The following is a 15,890-nucleotide window of genomic DNA, read 5'->3' as shown; positions in this document are numbered from 1 at the left end:
TAAAAACAACTTTAGGGCAAGAAAGAAGGGACTTTTTGACAGATTAGAGAAAAGAATACAAGATTAAAGATTGGAGAAAACAAGGGTTTGGGAGAGAAGAAGGTCTTCATGAACGGAAGCGACTGAAGATTAACTTTCATCTTAATTCTTGTAATGTATCTATTTTATATTTTGTTTTCTTTGAACAATATGAGTAACTAAACCCTAATGCTAGGGGGTGTCCCTGATTTGATTCTGTAATGATTTTGAATTCCTGAGTTCATCAATAGATTTGTTTTCTTATTCAATTTAATTGTACAAGGTTTTTATGCTTTCTTTGTCGGACCAACAAGATTGATTTACGGTTAACAACCAGCTGGACAACGGTTGTTAAGGTTTTTGTACGATTAGACTATAGTAGATATCACCTAGGACTAGGGATACCCTATAGTTGCCGGTTAACTCTTGATAACATAAAGGCTTGATTTCATCATAATTCTCTAAGGACTTAGGATTTAGGATGAATGTTCAAAGGTTTTCCCACTAAGGACTTGGAGGAAAATAATCTAAAGGGCGGTAATTAAAGGTTATGAACTTGTTGAAGAGATCTAAATCCAAGGTTATTACAGGAACAATCACACACTATACCCCTGGCATAATACTCATATTTGTCAAAAAGCCAATTTACTTTTCTACTATTTTAATTATTGTTTAGTCACAATTTGCAAACACAACCCCAACATTAGTTTTTGTTTGATTAAACTACAATTTGAACTAAATATTACTACGCAGTCCTTGAGATCGACATTCGGGGAATTTCCCTATTATTACTACATAGGCAAAATAGTACACTTTCTATTTTACCGATCAGTTATGAACTTAATCCCTCTATTCATTTTGTCTTTCGTGAAGATTCCAATCTCGGTTTGGAGGAAGTTGTTGCGTTTGCAAAGGCATCTTTTCTAGGGTGGCTTGAAAAGACGAGCAATGGTCGTGTGTGTTAAGTTGAAGGAGATGTGTAAGGCCAAAAATGCAGATGGTTTAGGGGTGAAAAATATTAGATTTATTAATCAAGACATTCAAAGTAAGTGAAGGTTAAAGATTCTTTTGGACTTGGTGTCGGTTAGGGTTGATAGTGCCAAGCCTATGTATGGTTCCCTGGGTTTTGACTCCCCTTTGGGAGTCAGAGTAGGAGGCCTTAGGAGGGCGTCTCCTTGGTGGAGAGGTGTCTCTCTTCTTAGATCTCGTCTAAATCAAAACTCAGAATGGTTTCTCTCATATTGTGTTAAGTTTGTGAAGGATAGAAAGACACTTAGAAAGGGGGGTTTGAATAAGTGTGACTTTAAAAACTCTTAAAACAAAAACAATTAACACAATTATTTTTATCCTGGTATATTGTTAATGAAACTACTCCAGTCCACCCCCTTAGAGTGATTTACCTCAACTGAGGATTTAATCCACTAATCAATCTTGATTACAATGGTTATCCACTTAGAAACACTCTAAGTCTTCTAGAGTATACTAATCACACCTTGATCACTCTAGGAATACACCTCTTAGAAACTTCTAAGTCTTCTAGAGTCTACTGATCTCACTGATCACTCTAGGAACCTTTTACAAATCAATGTAAAATAAATGTTTACAAGAGTATTCAAATGCTTCTTAGAAAGCTATAATCACAATTGTGATATTTCTCTTAAGTTTTAAGCTTAAATCTCACTAAGATATTACAAGTGAAGTGAGGTTGAAGATGAAGTTCGTAAGTAATGAATTCAGCAGCGTTTCAGTATTTTGCAAGAGTTGTTCATATTGTGCTTCTGATCAGAACTTCATATTTATAGGCGTTTTGAGAAGATGACCGTTGGGAGCATTTAATGCATTGCATGTTCCGTTCAACTCTGCATTTAATGTTTCACTCTTTTGTCAACTACCTCGAACCTTTCTTTTGCTGCTTCTACTGACTTTGCCTTTTGTAGCTTCTAACGTTCCTTTTGTCAGTCAGCGTAGTCTGTCATCTTGTAATTGCTTCTGATCTAATGTTTGTAGATACAACGTTTGAATAATCAGAGTCAAACAGATTGGTGCAGAGCATCTTCTTGTCTTCTGACTTTGAAGTGCTTGAGCGTGATACCATAAGAACTTCAGCGCTTCTGCTTCTGATCTCATGTTCTTCTGATGCTTTATAGACCATGTTTTGATTCTGCTTGCCCATCTTCTGATGTCTTGCGAGAGCATGTTCTGATATTGCATTCTTGAACCTTCTGAGTTAATGCTTCTGGCGCTGAATTGTGCGTACTCTTTATATATATTTCTTGAAATGGAAAAAGTAAAGGATTAGAGTACCACATTATCTTATACAAAATTCATATACATTGTTATCATCAAAACAAGAATATTGATCAGAATAAATCTTGTTCTAACAATCTCCCCCTTTTTGATGATGACAAAAACATATATAATTGATATGAATTTGCAATCACAATATCAGATGACCAAAGACAATTACATAGATATAGCATAAGCATATAATCAGAGTGTTTGAATATGTCCCCCCTGAGATTAACAATCTCCCCCTGAAATAAATACTAGAAGAATTTATAACTAAAAGACTTCCCTGAGTATTTTCCATTTCGGTAGAGACGTTCACTTTTCCTAGAACTTCAGAACATTTAGAGCTTCTGCTTCTTGCTTCCATAGGACAACTTCAGAGCTTTGAATTTCTTCTTTGTTGTCATCGCATGCTTGATTGAATCAGAACATTCTTGAATGTATCAGAGCATTATCAGAGCATCTTTACATCCTGAAATGTTTCAGAACATACTAGACAAAAATATCAGAATAAAGAATGTATGAGAGCATTCTTAATGAATAGCATGTATCAGAGCAAACTTTGATATATTCTTAAAAAGAATATGTATCAGAGTATTTGAGAGAGGAAAATGTATCAGAGCATATTCTGCCACGAGAATATCAGAATATTCTTCTTGCTTCTGATCCTGAAGCTTCACAGCACTAAGCTTGCTTCAATTTTCCAAGAACATGCTTCTTTATAGAATTGCTTTTCCCCATGTATTTGCTTCTTATGTTGAGCTTTTTCAGAATATCTTCAATCCTGCAACAAAATCTCAAAGACATAGAACTTGCAAATAATGTTAGGAATGTCGAGACTTAATCCCAACAACTGATATAATAAAACAAATCAATTATCATGTTTCTCCCCCTTTTTGTCATAACATCAAAAAACATTTAAAAAGATTCAGATGATAAAACAACATAAAGTGAAGAAGATAATATTTCATTGATCAACAAAATATCAGAGGTACAAAAGGGATAGAAGCAGATGCAAGAAACAGATGCAAGAAACAAGAAAACATCTAAGACTAAGACACACTACGACTAGCCTAGCTTGGAAGCTATCTTGGCAAGAAGGTTTTGAATCTCAGCAGTGCTTTCTGTCTGTGTCTTCATAAATGATCTGAACTCATTGTGAGTTTCCTCATGCTTGTCCACACGAGAAGCAAGATCAGCTTGATTCTGTTGAAGAGCCTTCATGGTGTTCATCAGAACAGAAGGTCCAGCAGAAGAAGCATCAACACTAGTGTCCAGAAGAGGAGTCTCAGTAGCAGCATCGACCATGAGAACATCAGCTTGATTTTCCTTGAGAGGAGATAGCATAGCAGGATGATTCTCAGCATCTTGAGTTTCAGAAACTTGGTTCCCAGCATCAGCTTCTGATTCAGAAGCATCTTCAACAAACACAGGCGAAGGGATTTCAGCTTCTGAAGTCTCTAAAGCCTGAAGAATTGCAGCCAAATTCTTTGGAGGTGTAGGAGCAGAAGGTTCTGATGAGTATTCAACTTCTGGATATACCATATTTGGCGCTTTCTCATAGGGATTCTCCCTGAGCCAGTTGGATATCGACTGAAAGTCTCCAGTCAGAACATTATAATGAGGCTTCCACACAACCATAGCAAGTGGATGCACTTCCTCGAGCTCATTAACAAATTTCTTCTCCTCAAGAGGTATCCAGCTTCTGATAGGGAAGAAATAGTTGTCTTCAAAATCCCTTAGAAATCCACAAGGGCCAGGAGCTTCAGCTTCACACTTCTTCTAAAGCTTTAGAAGGTCAGAATTTGTCTCCCTTCTGAAAGATCTCTAGAGACCTCTTGTAGCAGCAGAATCCGTCCTGGAATTATATTCAATCTTAAAGGCTTCTAGTCCTGTCTGTACCTTTAGCTTAAGTAATTCAAAACTTACACCAACAGAAAGTTCTAGGTTGGGGGTTTTGAAACTAGTGGAAGCAGAATCAGGGTTCAGAATGAAGTAGGGTTCAGGTTCTCTATCAAGAGAAAGCAATGATTCTGCTTCATCCTCAGATTCTAGGTTGACAAAGGCCAGGTCAGGACAAGGTTTGGGGGTGAAGTTACAAGCACGGAATAAATCTTTTAATGAATCAGAATTTAGAGATTCTGATGCAGTGGGGTTGATGGGAACAGTTGAAGAAACGGGTGAATAATTTGCATGAGGAGGAGGTTGAGAAGTGGAGATATTTGTGTGAGGGGGAAAGAGAGTTTAAAGGGGTACAACATCAAGAACAAGTTCATCAATGGTGGTTGAAGGTGATTTGGTGGAGGCTTTTTCTGGTTGAATTTCTGGTTGAGAGGTAAGGAGAACTTCTGTTGGTACAGATTTTGAACTTACAAGCGGAATAGAACCAGGTTCAGAAATAGACACACCTTTAGATTTCTTGTGAAATTTTTCAGAATCAGCTTCAAGTCTCTTTCGCTTCTTCTTCTCATACACGGCCTTCAGCTTGCCTAGAGAAATTACTCTCTTCTTCTCAGCTTCCTTCTTCTCTTCTTCTGCCTGTGTCTTTTCTCCTTCAACAACCTTCTTTTTCTTCTTCTTCTTATCTTTCTTTTTCTTCTTCTTTTCTACGTCCTTCTCATCATTATTCTTTTCATCATTCGTCTTATCAGTCTTTTTCCTCTTTTTCTTCTTTTCAGCTTCCTTCTCATCATTTTCCTTTTCAACAACAACTTTTTTACTTTGTTCAGTAACTTTTTCTTCAGTGCTCTTCTCCTTGCAGAGAGAAGGAACATCTTGTTTATGCTTTGTCCTTCTTTCTTTTTGAGAGGCAGCTTCTGGTAGAACTTCTACAACACCATCCTTGGTAGACGGAAGCTTATGCCTACTAGTCTTCATCTTAGTATCCACAGAACTATCTTGTTTAAGAATATTAAGGTAATGAACCTTAATATTTGGTTGTTCATTGAGAAAGAACAAATCGAACTCAGCAAGAACTGCACCTCTTTTGTTTCTAACATTTGGATCTGGTTTAGGCGCAGTACCAATAGTTTGAATAAGACCCATTTTCTTCCAAGAAGTAGCATTCAAGATACTCCCATTGATTGTATAAAGATCTTTGACAATTCCAGCATTTTCCAACACTTCAACCATCTTGGTTTGTACCAGAAGATTGGTAATAATCCTTCCAAAAGGAATAACAGTTCCTTTCTTCTTTGATTTGCTTTCATCTCGAGAGTCCTTAACAACATTCCACAAGTGATTGAAAATGATGTAGGTAACATCAACCTTCTTATGAGTACCAATACAATACATGATGTATTGTTGGTTGCTATTGATGAAGTTAGAAGAACTGGTTGATTTTCTGTGGTAAAAACAACCTAGAAGAATCTTTGTCCATATCTTGTATATGTTCTTCAGATCCTTAACTCTTGTTGATTTCTTTCCATCAGTAAAGATTTCAGTGTAAACTTTATCCCAATCAGTTCTTAAAGTTGCTTCAGTCTCACCTTCAGCATTCATCAAGTCAAACAACATTCTCAATGTGTTTTCCGTGATGGAGAAGAATCTTCCATGAACAAACGACACAATAGCTTTGGGGATAACGAACGCATGAACCCAGAACTCCTTCATTAGGTCTGGATAGACCGGTCCACAGAACTCAAGAAACAAAGACGACCATTTTTGAAACACCATGTTATCTTTGATACGAATTTGATGTTCTTCCAGATTATCAACATCTACCATCAGTTCACATATTACTTCCAACTGATCTCTAGGGATTGAGCAAGTGATCTGAGGAATGAGTTCTTGTTCTTGTTGTTGTTGAGACGAAGAACCAACAATTTGAGATGAAGAAGCAGCCATTGACACTTTACTGAGATTCTTGGTTTTCTTTTTAGGGTAAGAGAATAGGGCAAATATATTGCAGAAGTGCATAAACAATGGAGAGAATGAGTGCATAAAAGAGAGAATGATATGAGAGGGCGGTTCAAATAGACACGGATTTGAAAAAAAAATGCAATTAACTTTTGAGAATGAACAGTTACAAGATGCAGAAAATCAAATGCATTAAATGTTTAGTGACGTTAGGGTAAAACGTGATATTTGAAATGATTTGCACAGTTACCTAGGGCGGCGTCTCATCAACTGCACGCATGCTTTTCCAAATAGAGTGAACATGTGTTCAACTTCTGGAATAGCTGGTGACAGCTGTTTTGCTTTAAAAGAGATTCTGAATCAACTTAGACATATGAAATGTTAGCAATAACAGAATCAGAATATCTAATTGAACAACTTCAGAACTTCTTATAAGAAAACTAAAACTGATCATTTCAAATCTAAACCATATAACGGAACTTCTCTTCCTTTCATTCTGCGAATAAATCCATACTGATATCCTTCAGAATAAACTCAAACCTATCTTCAGTATGGGGTTTTGTAAAGATATCAGCCCATTGATGGTCTGTATCAACGAAGTTTAAAGATAGAACACCCTTGTGAACATAGTCCCTAATGAAATGATGTTTAATCTCAATATGTTTTGCTTTGGAATGTAAGATTGGATTCATAGATAAACAGATACCAGAAGTATTATCACAGAAGATAGGAATGTTACTCTCATATATCTGATAATCTTCTAGCTGACTCTTCATCCAGAGCATCTGTGTACTACATCCAGCAGCAGCAACATATTCTGCTTCTATTGTAGAGAGGGCAATTGTAGCTTGCTTCTTGCTGTACCAGGAGATCAGGTGACTTCCAATAAATTGATAACTTCTAGAAGTGCTTTTCCTTTCAACTCTATCTCCAGTGTAATCAGCATCACAAAATCCTACTAAGTTGTATTCTTCAGATCTTCTGTAGACTAAACCAACATTAGTAGTACCTTTCAGATACCTCAGAATTCTGTTAACAGCTGTTAAGTGAGATTCTCTAGGATCTGATTGGAATCTTGCACACAGACAAACACTGAATAAAATGTCAGGTCTAGAATCAGTAAGATATAGAAGAGATCCAATCACACCTCTGTAGAGCTTCTGATCTACCTTTTTACTTACCTCATCCTTACCTAGAACACACGTTGGATGCATAGGAGTTTTTGCTTCTTTGCTTTCTGAAAGATTAAACTTCTTCAGAAGTTCTTTCACATACTTGGTTTGATGAACATAGGTTCCATCAGAATTTTAATTGATCTGGATCCCAAGGTAATACTTGAGTTCTCCCATCATGCTCATTTCAAACTCAGCCTGCATAGACTTAGCAAACTCCTTTCCAAGTGTAGCATTAGAGGTTCCAAAGATAATATCATCAACATAAATTTGGAAAATTAAAATATCCTTTTTAAAGGTTTTACAAAAGAGAGTAGTATCCACTTTTCCTCTAGTGAAACCATTATCTAGAAGGAAAAAACTTAATATTTCATACCAAGCTCTAGGAGCTTGCTTCAATTCGTATAATGACTTCTTTAGTTTAAAAACATGTTATGGAGACTTAGAGTCTTCAAAACCAGGAGGTTGGTGGACATAGACTTCCTCACCTATATAACAATTTAAGAAGGCACTCTTAACATCCATCTGATACAGAGTGATGTTATGTTGAGTGGCAAAAGAAATCAATAAGCGAATAGATTCTAACCTGGCCACTGGTGCAATGGTTTTTGTATAGTCAATACCTTCTTGCTGACTATAGCCCTGAGCAACCAGTCTGGCTTTATTTCTTACAACTTCTCCTTTTTTGCTTAGCTTGTTTCTAAAGACCCACTTAGTTCCAATGATGTTAAATCCTTTTGGTTTTGGAACCAGATCCCACACATCATTCCTTATGAACTGATTTCGTTCTTCTTGCATGGCAATTATCTAGTCAGCATCCTCTAGAGCTTGATCAACAGAAGTTGGCTCAATAAGAGATACAAGACCAAATTAACATTGTGCATTATTCTTAAGGAATTCTCTTGTTCTGATAGGATCTTCTTTCTTCCCAATGATAACATCTTCTGAGTGAGCAGAGTTGAGTCTAGAAGATCTTTTGATAGTTGGCTCTTCAGAAATTCTGAGATTCTTTAGTGAAGCAGCAACTTGATCTTCTGACGCTTTGCTTCTGGGTTCTTCAGCTTCTGAGTTAGTGATTTCAATATCTGTAAAATTCTCAAACTGCTTTGGCTTTTCAAGACCAAGCTTATCATCAAATCTGATATTGATTGATTCTTCAACAACCAATGTTTCAGTATCGTATACTCTGTAGCCTTTTGAGCGTTCAGAATATCCAAGAAGGAAACACTTCTGAGCCTTAGAATCAAACTTATTCAGATGATCTTTAGTGTTCAGAATATAACATATACATCCAAAAGGATGAAAATAAGAAATGTTGGGCTTTCTGTTCTTCCACAATTCATAAGGAGTCTTATTAAGAATAGGTCTTATAGAGATTCTATTCTGAATATAACATGCAGTATTTATTGCTTCTGCCCAGAAATGCTTAGCCATATTGGTTTCATTGGTCATGGTTCTGGCCATTTCTTGTAAAGTCCTATTCTTTCGCTCTACAACTCCATTTTGCTGTGGAGTTCTAGGGCAAGTGAAATCATGGGAAATACCATTTTATTTGAAATAAATATCAAAGAATCTGCTCTCCAATTCGCCACCATTATCACTTCTGACCTTTATGATTTTACATTCTTTCTCAAATTGAATCTGATTGCAAAAGTCAAAGAACACTGTATGAGACTCATCCTTGTGTTTCAAGAACTTTACCCTTGTCCATCGGATATAATCATCTACGATGACTAATCCATATTTCTTCCCTCTGACAGATGTTGTTTTGACTGGGCCAAACAGATCAATATGCAGAAGTTCTAGCGGCCTAGAGGAAGAGACAACATTCTTAAACTTGAATGCAGGTTTGGAAAACTTCCCTTTCTGACATGCTTCGCAAAGAGCATCTAATTTATATTTCAGATTAGGGAGTCCTCTGACCAGATTAAGTTTGTTAATCTGAGAAATCTTTCTCAAACTAGGATGGCCTAATCTTCTGTGCCAGACCCATTTCTCTATGCTAACAGACATAAGACAAGTTACCTTCTGATTCTTAAGATCTTGAAGATCAATCTTGTAAATGTTGTTCTTTCTCTTGCTTGTAAATTGGATTGAGCCATCCTTTTGACTTACAGCTTTGCAAGACTTTTGATTGAAGATTATTTCATAACCATTGTCACTTAATTGACTTATGGACAATAAGTTATGAGCTAATCCATCTACAAGAAGTACATTAGTTATGGAAGGAGAGTTACAAATACTTATGGTTCCTGAGCCAATTATCTTGCCCTTCTGATCTCCTCCAAACTTGACTTCACCAGCAGACTTAAGCACAAGGTCTTGGAACATAGACCTTTTTCCCGTCATGTGTCACGAGCACCCAGAGTCCAGGTACCATGACATGTTTTGCTTAGTCTTCTTTGCTGCCAAGGATATCTGCAACAGAAATTATCTTCTCCTTAGGTACCCACATTTTCTTGGGTCCTTTCTTGTTAGCTCTCCTCAAGTTCTGATTGAACTTGGGTTTAGCATGATAAACAACAGGAGGTACAACATGATATTCCTTAGTTTGAGCAACATGATATTTTCTATTTTGTGTCAAATGCTTCTTAATGTGTGTAATGTGAAAGCTTTTGGCATGTGATGTGAGCCTAATATCATGGGAGTGGCCATACTTGAACTGATCATACAAGGGCTTGTATGTGATTTTCATATAATCTACAGGTTCAATTTTTTATGGGGTATCACCCTCATAGCCTATGCCAACTCTCTTGTTTCCACTAACAACATATATCATAGAGGCAAGTTGACTTCTTCCAATACCTCTAGATAAGAACTTCCTGAAACTCAAGTCATATTCCTTGAGAATATTGTTCAAGCTTGGAATAGACTTTTCTGAACCAGAAGATGACTCGGCATCTTTGGATAGTTTTAAAACTTTTTCTTTAAGTTCAGAATTTTCTAATTCAAGCTTCTTAGTTTCAGATGCAAAGAGCTTTCTCAGCTTTTTGTATTTGATACTAAGCTTAGCCTTGATTTCCAGAATTTCAGTTAGGCTGGAAACTAGCTCATCTCTAGATAGTTCAGAAAATACCTCTTCAGAGTCTGAGTCTGATTCTGATGTAGATTCTGATCCATGATCAATAGTGGCCATGAGCGTAATGTTTGCCTGCTCATCTTCAGAGTTTGATTCTGATTCAGATGAATCTGAATCGTCCCAAGTTGCCATAAGTCCTTTCTTCTTTTGAAACTTCTTCTTGGGCTTCTCCCTCTGAAGCTTTGGACACTCACTATTGTAGTGACCTGACTCCTTGCACTCAAAGCACGTGACCTTCTTTTTGTCAGATCTTCTGATTCCAGAAGATTCTCCTCTTTCAGGCTTTTTGGAAATTCTGAAGTTCTTTAACTTCCTTTGCTTGCTCTTCCAGAGTTGGTTTACCCTTCTGGAGATCATGGACAATTCATCTTCTTCTTCTGATTCTGATTCTTCATAATCTTCTTCTTCAGCCTGAAAAGTGTTAGTGAATTTTTTATTTAAATATTTTAATGCAATAGACTTACCTTTCTTCTGAGGTTCATTAGCATCCAGCTCTATTTCATGACTCCTCAAGGCGTTGATCAGTTCTTCCAAAGAGACTTCAATCAGCAGTTACCATTGGGCCCCATCTTCTGGGCATGCTTCTGATGATCTTCTTGACGTGATCAACCTTTGTATATCCCTTGCCAAGTACTCTTAATCCAGCAGTTAGAGTTTGAAATCTTGAGAACATTGTTTCAATGTTTTCATCATCCTCCATCTTGAAGGCTTCATACTTCTGGATTAGTGCAAGATCTTTAGTCTCCTTGACTTGGGCATTTCCTTCGTGAGTCATCTTCAACGATTCAAAGATGTCATGGGCAGTTTCTCTGTTGGATATCTTCTCATATTCAGCATGAGAAATAGAATTCAGCAGAATAGTCCTAGACTTGTGATGATTTTTGAATTGTTTCTTTTAATCATCACTCATTTCTTGTCTTGACATCTTTACTCCTCTAGCATTTACAGGATGTCTGTAACCATCCACAAGAAGATCCCATAAGTCACCATCTAGACCAAGAAAGTAACTTTCTAATCTATCTTTCCAGTATTCAAAGTTTTCACCATCAAACACTGGTGGTCTAGTGTAGCCATTGTTTACATTGTTTTGTTCAACAGAACCAGATGTAGATGTATCTTTTTCAGCAACCATAAAGACTTGGTGTTTTTCTCTTCCTGAATCTTTTTCTAACACGGTTAAGTGCTTGCACCTAGAACCGGCGCTCTGATTCCAATTGAAGGATAGAAATACACTTAGAAAGGGGGGGTTTAAATATGTGTGACTTTAAAAACTCTTAAGACAAAAACAATTAACACAATTATTTTAATTCTGGTTCGTTGTTAATGAAACTACTCTAGTCCACCCCTTTAGAGTGATTTACCTCAAATGAGGATTTAATCCACTAATAAATCTTGATTACAATGGTTATCCACTTAGAAACACTCTAAGTCTTCTAGAGTATACTGATCACACCTTGATCACTCTAGGAAAACACCACTTAGAAACTTCTAAGTCTTATAGAGTCTACTGATCTCACTGATCACTCTAGGAACCTTTTAAAAATCAATATAAAATAAATGTTTACAAGAGTATTCAAATGCTTCTTAGAAAGCTATAATCACAACTGTGATATTTCTCTTAAGTTCTAAGCTTAAATCTCACTAAGATATTACAAGTGAAGTGAGGTTGAAGATGAAGTTCGTAAGTAATGAATTCAACAGCGTTTCAGTATTTTGCAAGAGTTGTTCATATTGTGCTTCTGATCAGAACTTCATATTTATAGGCGTTTTAAGAAGATGGTCGTTGGGAGCATTTAATGCGTTGCGTGTTCCGTACAACTCTGCATTTAATGTTTCACTCTTTTGTCAACTACCTCGAGCCTTGCTTTTGCTGCTTCTACTGACTTTACCTTTTGTAGCTTCTAACGTTCCTTTAGTCAGTCAGCGTAGCCTGTCATCTTGTACTTGCTTCTGATCTAATGTTTGTAGATACAATGTTTGAATAATCAGAGTTAAACAGCTTGGTGCATAGCATCTTCTTGTCTTCTAACTTTGAAGTGCTTGAGCGTGATACCATAAGAACTTCAGTGCTTCTGCTTCTGATCTCATGTTCTTCTGATGCTTTATAGACCATGTTCTGATTCTGCTTGACCATCTTCTGATGTCTTGCGAGATCATGTTCTGATGTTGCATTCTTGAACCTTCTGAGTCAGTGCTTCTGGCGCTGATTTGTGCGTACTCTTTATATATATTTCCTGAAATGGAAAAAGTAAAGGATTAGAGTACCACATTATCTTATACAAAATTCATATACATTGTTATCATCAAAACAAGAATATTGATCAGAACAAATCTTGTTCTAACAGTTTGTCCATGACACCCAAAAGAATAGGTTTTGGCATGATGTCAGGGTGGGGAATACCTTTTTATGTTTACACTTTGTGAAATTATTTTTCATTTCGGAGCAGAAATCTGGTGGGGGTTCTTTGGATTCTTGTGTAGAGGATGTATGAGTTTGGAGTCTTGTTTGGAAGGAGGAGCTCTTTGATGTTTCGATCAATCTTATCTCGGGTGTGGTTAAGCGTGGTTGGATAGATGTTTTGGTGTGGAAGCTAGATATGACTAAATGATTTCTAAGTGGTTATTTTCTTAGCAGTTGATCCAAAATAGGTGGTGCATCATGTGTGTGGGGCAGGTGGAGTTGGCTAATCATCTATTTGTATCGTGTGAGGTTGCTTCAGCAATCTAGTATAGAGTCCTTATGTTTGTGCAAGAAGTCAGGGCCTTACCACCATCCATTTGAGTTATATGAAGAATGTGTCTTTAGGATTCTTCTTGATCTGACAATTTGTGGCCTAAACTATTTAGAAAATGCGAAAAAAATTTAATTTTTGTTGGAAAAGTTTGTTGATTACTCACTAGATGTCCTTGATTATCAAATTGGCTTGGAATTAGGATAATTCCCATGCTCCGGATTTCGTTGTTTCTTTAGTTTACAAGGAGTGAGACCCGCTAAAGTAGACAGGACTTTAATTTTGTGATGGGTAACTAACTACCGGCCTTTTCTTTGTATTGTGTGCAAGTGGTCGTGTCTTCCTTCCTTTGGCTTGCTATCTTTGGAGTTCTGATGTTTGTCGCTTTAGGATTGTTACAATGGATGGTCCGTTCGTCTTGTGTTTTTTTGTTTGATGGATTTGTTTTTGCTTTTCAAGTTATTTTTCATCCTAAGCTTTTTTCACGCTTTTTTCTCTTGAGCACTTTTAGTGCTCTTTGCTTCTTGTGTATTATCTTTGACTTATGTTAATTTTTATAGTAATATATCGTTCATGTTGCTTTGCTATTAAAAGAAATTTGATTGCATAAAAAAATTAAGCTAAATTTTACATTCTTGACCAGCATGCTTGGTGGGAAAGAAATATTACTTTAAAGAATATAAATTTTTTCCTCAATAAATGTTAATTTAATTTTATACAAGAATTAAAATAGTTATAATACATATGTCAATTTATTTGTTCCCAAAGGACTAAACTACTAATGATCATCATCCTCAACATTATAGGGATGGCTTGTCTAGTACTTTATAAATAAAAAAAATGAAATAGTAAAATAAAATTATCAAGAGGAGGGAGGTGGAGTATAAGCTTCACACTTAGGAGCTTTTCCTGAAACTTTAGGTTTGACATTAGAACATACAGCTTTCGCTGGTGCTCCATTAAATTTGAGATCAATATTACTTAACTCCACACCATCGCATGGTACACCACTGCTGCATATAAGAACCACACCTTCTTCTGCTTTTGTAGTTCCATGAATGTTCTTGAATGAAACTTTGCTTATCTTTATTTTTGATGGATTCTACGTACCATATAAGAAATGAACAAAATATTAGTCATCAATTTTGAAATAAACATGTGTTAAGATTAATATTTGTAGTAATTAATTACCTTTTTGTTGCACTGGTTCCATGGACAATACTCTTGGTCAATGATAATAGGGTTCCTAACACTATTCATGGTAATATCTTCAAAACGCATATCAGTAATAGTAATTGTTCCTGGTCCAGATGGCCAAGTCTTTATCCTCACTCCATTTTCAGTATCTGATATAGTACAATTCTTAACTGTAAAACCTTCTACATTATCTTCATTTTTAAACTTTCCAAGGCTTCCAACACTAATACCGTGACCAGGTCCACAATTCACATTTTGGACAAGTACTTTTCTGCTACCATCACCCAATGACACACAATCATCTCCAGTAGCAATGTTGGTATTAAGAATTTTAACATCAGTTGATTTTCCCAAGTGGATTCCATCAGTGTTTGTACTGTCACCAGGAGCGCTAACTTTGATGCCATCAAATGTGATATTTTCGCACCCGTAAACCATAAAATGGAAATTTTTGCTGTCCTTAGATGTAATTCCAGTGATGATGGAGTTGTTAACAAAATAAAAACCCAAATTCTGTTGAAATTAACCAATAAACTCAGTTATACATAAAATGTTCAGCAAACAATTATTTATTTGGCAATTAATTAATATTTACCATGGAAACTTTCTTATCAACTTTATGATTTTTGCTCCATGCAGCTGCACCTTGTTTCCAAGTAGCTGCACCTTGACCATCAAAAATTCCCTTTCCTGATAGGGTTAAGTGGTCCATAGTTCCAAACCTGATCCATTGATCAATCCCTTTATGAATTTTACTTATGTCTGAAGGTGCTTGAATTGTTCCATCAACTTGAATCTCAATTGGAGCCTTACATGGACCTTCAGCATCTATTCCACTTGTCATGTATTTACCAGATGGAATCACTATTTTAACTGCACTTGTTGATGCACATGCTTCACTCCAAACTTTTTTGAAAGCCTTGTTTTTTGTCAAAGAAAAATCACACAATCAATTAATAATAATTGCTTTCTCATTATCAATTCAATAAAAAAAATTAATACCTCGGTAATATCTGAATTTGGTTTTCCACCATACTTTGATATGTCAAGGTGTGCTTGAACTACACTAAAGTAAGCTATAAATAGGAATGAAATAATCATGCCAATACTCAAGTTCTTCATGTCTTCTTTTATTATTGTGACTATCTACTTATTTATATATATACTTATATACTTCTCGTTAATAAATGTTTGATTTGAAGATAAAGTAAGCTGAAACAATATTTATACTTGAATACCAGAGCTTCATTACCAAACAAACTATTGTCTAAATAAGTCTCTTTCCTTTTTTAATTGTATGGTTCTTTTTTTGTCTATTAATAACAATCGTTTTTCATCTCTTATTGATAACAAATTACTATAACTGTATTCAACTTTAACCATTGGTTTCCTTCATTATGCTTACTGCTACCACTCTCTAAATATAAGACTACGGATGTTAAAAAAGGTGTATTTGAATATTACACTTGTAGAAGAAAATTTTGTTTAATAGTTTGGTAGTAATATTTATTGTACTTATATACAATATATAAAACTAGTATGTTG

General features: G+C 35.9%; 1 protein-coding gene across 1 annotated transcript; it reads right to left on the bottom strand.

Moving 5' to 3' along the window:
• Window positions 1-13,817: 13,817 nt before the first annotated feature.
• Window positions 13,818-15,527, bottom strand: LOC131599259 (polygalacturonase-like). The gene is made up of 4 exons (XM_058871678.1): window positions 15,348-15,527; window positions 14,941-15,264; window positions 14,340-14,858; window positions 13,818-14,250 (listed from the first exon to the last, which is right to left on the bottom strand). The coding sequence occupies exons 1-4, from the start codon at window positions 15,465-15,467 to the stop codon at window positions 14,011-14,013; spliced, it is 1,203 nt and encodes a 400-aa protein (XP_058727661.1). The 5' UTR covers window positions 15,468-15,527; the 3' UTR covers window positions 13,818-14,010.
• Between the last annotated feature and the right edge of the window lie 363 nt (window positions 15,528-15,890).

This window comes from Vicia villosa, linkage group LG4 (genome assembly GCF_029867415.1).
Source record: "Vicia villosa cultivar HV-30 ecotype Madison, WI linkage group LG4, Vvil1.0, whole genome shotgun sequence".
In the NCBI taxonomy this organism is placed as follows: domain Eukaryota; kingdom Viridiplantae; phylum Streptophyta; class Magnoliopsida; order Fabales; family Fabaceae; genus Vicia; species Vicia villosa.
The sequence above is the reverse complement of the archived record's forward strand: the minus strand, read 5'-3'. Positions and strand labels throughout refer to the sequence as shown.